At 66.8% G+C, this 7808-nt stretch overlaps 1 protein-coding gene across 1 annotated transcript; it reads left to right on the top strand.

Annotated features, from left to right (window-relative positions):
- Positions 1–556: 556 nt before the first annotated feature.
- EMIHUDRAFT_217867 (hypothetical protein) lies at positions 557–2044 on the top strand (the record flags this gene model as incomplete). Its single annotated transcript, XM_005760622.1, has 3 exons — positions 557–1420; positions 1519–1614; positions 1691–2044. The coding sequence occupies 3 exons, from the start codon at positions 557–559 to the stop codon at positions 2042–2044; spliced, it is 1314 nt and encodes a 437-aa protein (XP_005760679.1).
- Between the last annotated feature and the right edge of the window lie 5764 nt (positions 2045–7808).

The following is a 7808-nucleotide window of genomic DNA, read 5'->3' as shown; positions in this document are numbered from 1 at the left end:
CTTCCACCTCTCGTTCGCCCGCTCCTCGATTGCAAAGCCGGCCGTGCCGTTTAGCTCTGGCTTCTCCCGAAGGCCGTGCAGCACCACAAACGAACCCGTCTCAAGCGAATGGCCGTCCGGCTCTGACTCCGACTCCGAGGCGCCGTCCGACGAGTTGAACTCGTTCACCGCCGGTGCGCGCGCCTCCGTGGCAGCGCGAAGCACAACGTCGTTGGTCTCCATGACGGCGGCGGTGGCGGTGGCGCCCGAGGCTCGAGCACCACCAGGACAACAGACCAGGCGCGAGCACCACCGGGAGCAACGAAGTCCAGCGGCACACACGGCCGGGACAAACAAAGCAAGTGATAGCTGTGAAAGCACGCCCACCCTAGCGGGATTGGGCACGTGAAGGTAAGTGCGTCTGATTCACAGCTTAGGAGAGTAAAAGCAATCTGCGCACGAAAAAAGAATTAGGTGCTGCAGAGAAGGCCACTCTCACAGCACAGGCGCGGACTGGCACACAAGAAAGAAGACGCCGGCCGCCTGGTTGCGAACGCAGTTCCGAATCGCCAAAACTATGCCGCTGCGCCTCGACGAGCTCCCGCTCGAGCTTCTCGTCCTCACGCTGCGCGCGCTCTCGGCACAGCAGCTCTGCTGCTGCGACGCGACGTGCAAGGCACTCCACGCCGCCGCCCGCGACGAGAGCCTGTGGCGGAGCCTGTGCGAGCAGCACTGGCCTTCCGGCCCAAACCTGTCCTCGTGCCGCGCGTCCTTCTCCTCGGCGAACGGCTTTGCGCACCTGCGACGGCTGCCGCGCCGGGTGATCGACGTCGTGGAGCGTAAAGACGGGCCAGGCCGCCGCGCGGGCCAGCGCGATGTGCCAGCACAGGTCACCTCTGTGGACGCCGATGCAACCCGGCTGGTCGCCTCCCTCAACGCCAAGGGCGGTGCGTACGGAGAGGTCGTCTGTCTCTCGCGAACAGGCGTCCGGCGGTGGAGCCTTCAGCTCGGCCGCCTGCTCAAGGACGTCCGCATCGTCGGCGAACACGTGCTCGCCCTGCACGCCGACACGGACTGGGAGCCGAAGCTGGCGGTGGTCGGCGCGAACGGCGCGTTGCGCGGGCAGCTCTGCTCGCTGCCGGCAGCCTCGGCCGGGGCCGTCCCCGCAGGCTGGGGCAGCTACCATGGCCTCGCCGTGCCTCCCTCGCAGCCCGACACCGCGCTCGCCTACAGTGTGAGCGGCTGCTGGTGCGCAGTCGACCTGCCGACTGGCGCGACGCTACTGCACGCCGACGCGGGCCACCTCGGCTCGCCCGACGCTGAGCACTACTCGCTCTGCGCCGACCCGCTCCACCCGCACCTCGCCACCGCCGCGTGGAGGGCCGGCGCGCGGAGCTGGCTCGGGCGGGTGGACGTGCGGTGCGGGGCCGGCCTGCAGGCGGTCCTCCGCACTCACCCTGATGATGAAGACCTGTCACCCTGAGATGATGAAGCCCTGTCACCCTAGTCACTTCATCACGAGCAGCACCCGGACCGCAGGCGTTGCTCTGCACGCGCCACTCGGGCCTGCTGCGAGTCGGCGCCGGGCGAGAGCACCGCGTGCTCACCTCGCACGCCCGCTGCAAGGAGATCGAGGTCTGGGACGTGCGAGGACCGCCGCCCACCTCTCTCGCCGCCTCCCCGCCCGCCCGCGTCCGGCCTCAGTGCGCAGCCCAGCCTGACGGTAGGCTTCTCGAGCAGCCACGACTCGGAGCATGCGCGCTCGTCGCAGCCCCGCGTCGAGGCGTGGCGCTGCGCGGGCAACGGCCCCGACTTCGACTTCAACGACGGCGTCCTCGCCGCTGTCTCCGCCGGCGCGCCAGGCACGAGCTTCGGCGCGAAGCTGCACGTCTTTGCTGACGCCCCTCGCCGCATCACGGCCGACGTGCCGCTCAGCGAGATCGTGATCGACGATTCCTACCGGCACACGTGCCCGCGCGGCATCCGGGTCGGCGGGGGTACGATCAGTCTCATCGCAGACCGGCGGAGGGCGATCCAGTGCCTTGTCGCCGAGAGACTTCTGTAGAAAGTGTCAGACTCACTGTGATGTCGTTTTTTACGTCGGTCGTCTTGATCTTTGCTTGAGGGCACCGCCTCTGGAGGGAAAAAATAATAACATTGAGAAAGGGAAACCCACAGATAGTGGGATGGCTCCATAAAAACGAGACGAAACCAAGGTCCTGTGCCCGCGAGTCTCTACCCTTATAAGTCTCTCGTGTCGGCGCCGACGCTCTTGGTTTAACCGTAGAACGTCCCAGCCGATGCCGAACACCGCCCGCCACGATCGATCAGTCCACAATCGTCGGCCCGCACCCCGCAGCGACCCGCAGCGATGGATGCCGCCCCCCACGGCCCCTACGGCCGACGCGCCGATGCACGACCGGCCTCCGTCGGACGGCTCTCCGGCCTCTCCGGCCGCTGCCGCCCGCGCTGCTGCCGATCCGGTCCCCTTCACGCTCCGCACAAGCATAAACGACAACTTTGAGGTCGCCGGCTTTGGCCAGGTGCCCACCACCTGCTTGCCTCCATGTTCACGCTTCGCGCCCCTTCCCCCCCTCTGACGCCGCCGTATACCGTAGGTGAGGGGCACGACTACCCGCCTGGAAGGCGCTCTCATCAGCAAGTCACCCAGGCACCAACTCCTGGGCGTTTACGCTTGACTACGAAACCATGCAGTGGATGCAGCTCGATCAAAACGGCGACGCCAACAGCTGGTCCCTGGGCGAGTTCCTCGCCCAGGATGAGGTGCGAGTCATGATGCTCGACCCAGCGTGCACCAAGTCGCTCACATTCCGTGAGTTCGTCAACGGGCGACTGCGATCTCGAACTCGGACAACTGGACTGGCGCGCCGGCCGCCGAGGACGATGGCTCCCTCGACGACATCCCTTCATCGACGGACGCTTTCACCGCCGACGGCCCTGGGCCGTCGAGCGCGGCCCCCGACGGCCTGCACGTGATCGAGGTACAGAAACGGGGGCTGCCGCACGCTCACATCCTCATCTATCGGCCTTAGGCGCGGAGCCATCGCGCACGCCCGTATCGCGTGCGGCTCCGAGGTCTCCCGCCGAGACCGGCTCGGGGCGGCGCGTGGCCGCACGCCGCCGTTGAGGAGGCGATAGGAGAGGGGAAGGCGCCGGACACATCGAGCGAGCGCTGACGTGTAAGGTGTCTGCGCTGCTCCGGTGCGTGGGGTTCTGCCTCCCCCCTTCTGTGTGGCGAGGTGTTTGCGGCGCGATGCCCGATCGTGCGCGATAGCCTCCCATCCTCCCATTGTGCGTGGTGTGTCGGTGTGTCGGTCGTCCGGAGCGTGTGGCGGCGCCGTTGCATGCAGCGACTCTGCTCCACGTGCCGACGACTGTGGACTGACGTGACTGACTGGTAAATGCTTGCGATGCCGATGGATGATCTCCGACAACCCAAAACCAAAATGCAAATGCGGAGTGGCCCCCCTGTGGCGTGCAGATCCTGCGTCTCTCATGCCCGAACAACTGACGGGTCCCGTCGCAGGTCCACACTAGTCTACCCTTATAAGTCTCTCTTGTCGGCGCCGACGCTCTTGGTTTAACCGTAGAACGTCCCAGCCGAAATCCGCCCGCCACGATCGATCAGTCCACAATCGTCGGCCCGCAGCGACCCGCAGCGATGGATGCCGCCCCCCACGGCCCCTACGGCCGACGCGCCGATGCACGACCGGCCTCCGTCGGACGGCTCTCCGGCCTCTCCGGCCGCTGACGCGGCCGCCCATGCTGCTGCCGATCCGGTCCCTCTCACGCTCCGCACAAGCATAAACGACAACTTTGAGGTCGCCGGCTTTGGCCAGGTGCCCACCACCTGCTTGCCTCCATGTTCACGCTTCGCGCCCCTTCCCCCCCTCTGACGCCGCCGTATACCGTAGGTGAGGGGCACGACTACCCGCCTGGAAGGCGCTCTCATCAGCAAGTCACCCAGGCACCAACTCCTGGGCGTTTACGCTTGACTACGAAACCATGCAGTGGATGCAGCTCGATCAAAACGGCGACGCCAACAGCTGGTCCCTGGGCGAGTTCCTCGCCCAGGATGAGGTGCGAGTCATGATGCTCGACCCAGCGTGCACCAAGTCGCTCACATTCCGTGAGTTCGTCAACGGGCGACTGCGATCTCGAACTCCCGACAACTGGACTGGTGCACCAGCCGCGGAGGACGATGGCTCCCTCGACGACATCCCTTCATCGACGGACGCCTTCACCGCCGCCGGCCCTGGGCCATCCATCGCGGCCTCCGACTGGCTGCCGCAGCTCACACCCTAATCTATCTGCCCTAGGCACGGAGCCAACGGAGCCATCGCGTGCGGCTCCGAGGTCTCCCGCCGAGACCGGCTCGGCGCGGGTTTGACTGACGTGACTGACTGATGAGTGCTTGCGAGAGAGAGATTTTTAGCAATGCTTGCGAGTAAATCTCCGACACCCAAAACCAAAATGCAAATGCGGAGGGGAGCCCACACTTCGCGTGCAGATCCTGCGTCTCTCACGCTGCCCGAACAACAGAGGCGGGTACCGCCGCGCGCAGGTCCCACACTAGTCTACCCTTATAAGTCTCTCGTGTCGGCGCCGACGCTCTTTTAACGTAGAACGTCCCAGCCGAAATCCGCCCGCCACGATCGATCAGTCCACAATCGTCGGCCCGCAGCGACCCGCAGCGATGGATGCCGCCGCCCCCCCGGCCCCTGCGGCTGACGCGCCGATGCACGACCGGCCTCCGTCGGATGGCTCTCCGGCCTCTCCGGCCGCTGACGCGGCCGCCCATGCTGCTGCCGATCCGGTCCCTCTCACGCTCAGCGATATCCGCACAAGCTACGACAACTTCGAGGTCGCCGGCTTTGGCCAGGTGCAGCCACCACCTGCTTGCCTCCATGTTCACGCTTCGCGCCCCTTCCCCCCCTCTGACGCCGCCGTATGACCGTAGGTGAGGGGCACGACTACCCGCCTGGAAGGCGCTCTCATCAGCAAGTCACCCAGGCACCAACTCCTGGGCGTTTACGCTTGGCTACGAAACCATGCAGTGGATGCAGCTCGATCAAAACGGCGACGCCAACAGCTGGTCCCTGGGCGAGTTCCTTGCGCTCAGGATGAGGTGCGAGCCATGATGCTCGACCCAGCGTGCACCAAGTCGCTCACATTCCGTGAGTTCGTCAACGGGCCGAACTCTCCAAAAGTCGACGGCGATCTCGAACTCCGACAACTGGACCGGTGCACCAGCCCCGTAGGACGATGGCTCCCTCGACGACATCCCTTCATCGACGGACGCCTTCACCGCCGCCGGCCCTGGGCCATCCAGCGCGGCCTCCGACGGCCTGCACGTGATCGAGGTACAGAAACGGTGGCTGCCGCAGCTCACCACCCTAATCTATCTGCCTTAGGCACGGAGCCAACGGAGCCATCGCGCATGCCCGCATCGCGTGCGGCTCCGAGGTCTCCCGCCGAGACCGGCTCGGCGCGGCGCGTGGCCGCACGCCGCCGTTGAAAAGGCGAGATAGGACCGAGGGGAGAGCGCCGGCCACATCGAGCGAGCGCTGACGTGTAAGGTGTCTGCGCTGCTCCGGTGTGTGTGGGTGGGATTATGCCTCCCCCCATCTGCGCGGCGAGGTGTTTGCGGTGGGTGCGATGGCCGATCGTGCGCGATAGCCTCCCATTGTGCGTGGTGTGTCGGTGTGTCGGTCGTCCGGAGCGTGTGGCGGCGCCGTTGCATGCAGCGACTCTGCCCACGTGCCACGACTGCTTTGACTGACGTGACTGACTGATGAGACAGGAATTTATGAGACATGAGTGCTGATGGATGATCTCCGACAACCCAAAACCAAAATGCAAATGCGGCGTGCAGATCCTGCGTCTCTCACTGCCCGAACAACAGAGACGGGTACCGCCGCAGGTCCCACACTAGGAAGGGGCAACCAGTATGTGGTGTGATTTCGAGGAAAACTCGGCGTTGCGAGCTCGCGGCGCCCCGTTTTCGGGCTCCGGGGGCGCGGGGTGGGCACCGTAGGCGGCGGGCGGACGGGCGGGCCGGGCGGCGGTCTGGGCCGGCGGTGGGGCGCGTAAAACCATGCAAAACGCGTATGTGGTGCGGGCAAAAGTGCGCCGTTTTCTGCGCCGGATGCGGCGCACTTTGGCGCCGGTGCCGGCGCAGATCTGCGCCGGCGCCGGCGCAGATCTGCGCCGCCAAACGGCGCACTTTGCGCCGCCGGCGCACTCTGCGCCGCCGGCGCACTCTGCGCCGGCCGGCGCAGATGTGCGCCGCCGGCGCAGATTTGGGGCCCCACACGCTCAACCCAGACGCTCATGAGTCTCTCGCTGGCCGATCTGCAGCGCCTCTCTGCGCGGCAAAAAGCCATCCGACCAACCCAACCACGCGGGCACCCCTCCTGGAGCCCTCCGCCACCGCCGCCGCCGCCGTCGCCGCCGCCGCCGACGCCGCCGCCGACGCCGCAGCAGCCGCCGCCGCCGCAGCAGCCGCCGCCTCCCGCCCAAGGGGCGGAGAGGCCCGCGGGTGCCTCCACCGCGGCACCGCTGTCTAGTGAGGGGTGTACCACGACGCTAGCGTGTACGTCCCTGTGTCTCCGTGAGAGACGAGAGAGCTCTCCGTCCATCGTCCATGACGCATAAGGCATATATCGCATGTGCATGATCGCTCCATGGTGATCCACCAGCCAGTACGTATTTTGTCGTGCTATTTACGGTTTTGGGGTGTCACACTTTCACACGGTAGCCGTGCTACTGCTTGAGGGCCGCTGCCCCCCCCCCCCCCAGGGGGGGTTGGTGCAGCGCTCTTGGCGGTCGTCCTGTGTCGCCAGCAGTGCCGGTGCTATGGTCTTGCGGCCGAGTCGGAGGGTGAGTCGGGCAGGGGCGCGGCCGAGCGGCGGAAGGGACGCGCATGACGCAGCTCGCAGCGCCCGAGAGGGGGGCAGCGCTCAGGCACAAGAGAGACCGTCGCCGGGTATGCGCTCCGCGCCCATTTTGTACGCCCCCGAGGCACGCCTGGCCCGGGAGGGGGAGGGCGGAGGGGTGGTCAGAGGGACGCGGCGGGCCGGGGAGGGAGGGGACGCGCGCGCCTTCGAGTACGCACTCGCGGTGACGGCCGGCTCGCAGGGGCCGCCAGCGCCGCTACGGAGCGCTGCCCGCCGGGAAGGTGCTTGGGAAGGGCGCTGGCGGTGATGTCGGTGCGGCGGGGTCTAACTCGGCGGCGAGAGGAGATGCCAAAAGGCGACTGTAGAGAGGCCGGAACATGTAGTGCGCCACGACGGCGGGAGAGCTCCCTCCCGTTGCCCCGCGGGCCGCCCCGAAGGGCCGTGCAGCCCACGCCCTCAGGCGCCGCTGTCGTCGGCGAGTGTCCTCGTCATGCGAGTGTCCTCGTCGGCGGCGTTTCGGTCCGCGGAAAACAAGCAGAGGCGGCGGCGCCGACTCCAGTGACTGCGGTCCGAGCAATGTGCGCCACGTGGGCCGGGCTCAATCGTTGGCAGCGGCAGAGAGCGTGCGCACCAGTGTGGTGGCAACCCCTATGTGGTGCAAAAAGTGCGCCGGCCGGCGCAAAGTGCGCCGGCGGCGCAAAGTGCGCCGGCGGCGCAAAGTGCGCCGGCACCGGCGCAAAAGTGCGCCGGCGCCGGCGCAGATCTGCGCCGGCGCCGGCGCAGAAGTGCGCCGATTTCTGCGCCGATTCGGCGCACTCTGCGCCGCCGCACCCAATAGGGGTTTTCACACCACATACTGGTGGCCCCTTCCTAGTCCATTTAACAAACCAAGGACCAACCACAGTCGAC

The sequence above is a fragment of the Emiliania huxleyi genome (genome assembly GCF_000372725.1).
Source record: "Emiliania huxleyi CCMP1516 unplaced genomic scaffold EMIHUscaffold_75, whole genome shotgun sequence".
Classification (NCBI taxonomy): Eukaryota; Haptophyta; order Isochrysidales; family Noelaerhabdaceae; genus Emiliania; species Emiliania huxleyi.
This window is presented reverse-complemented; position numbering and strand designations above follow the sequence as displayed.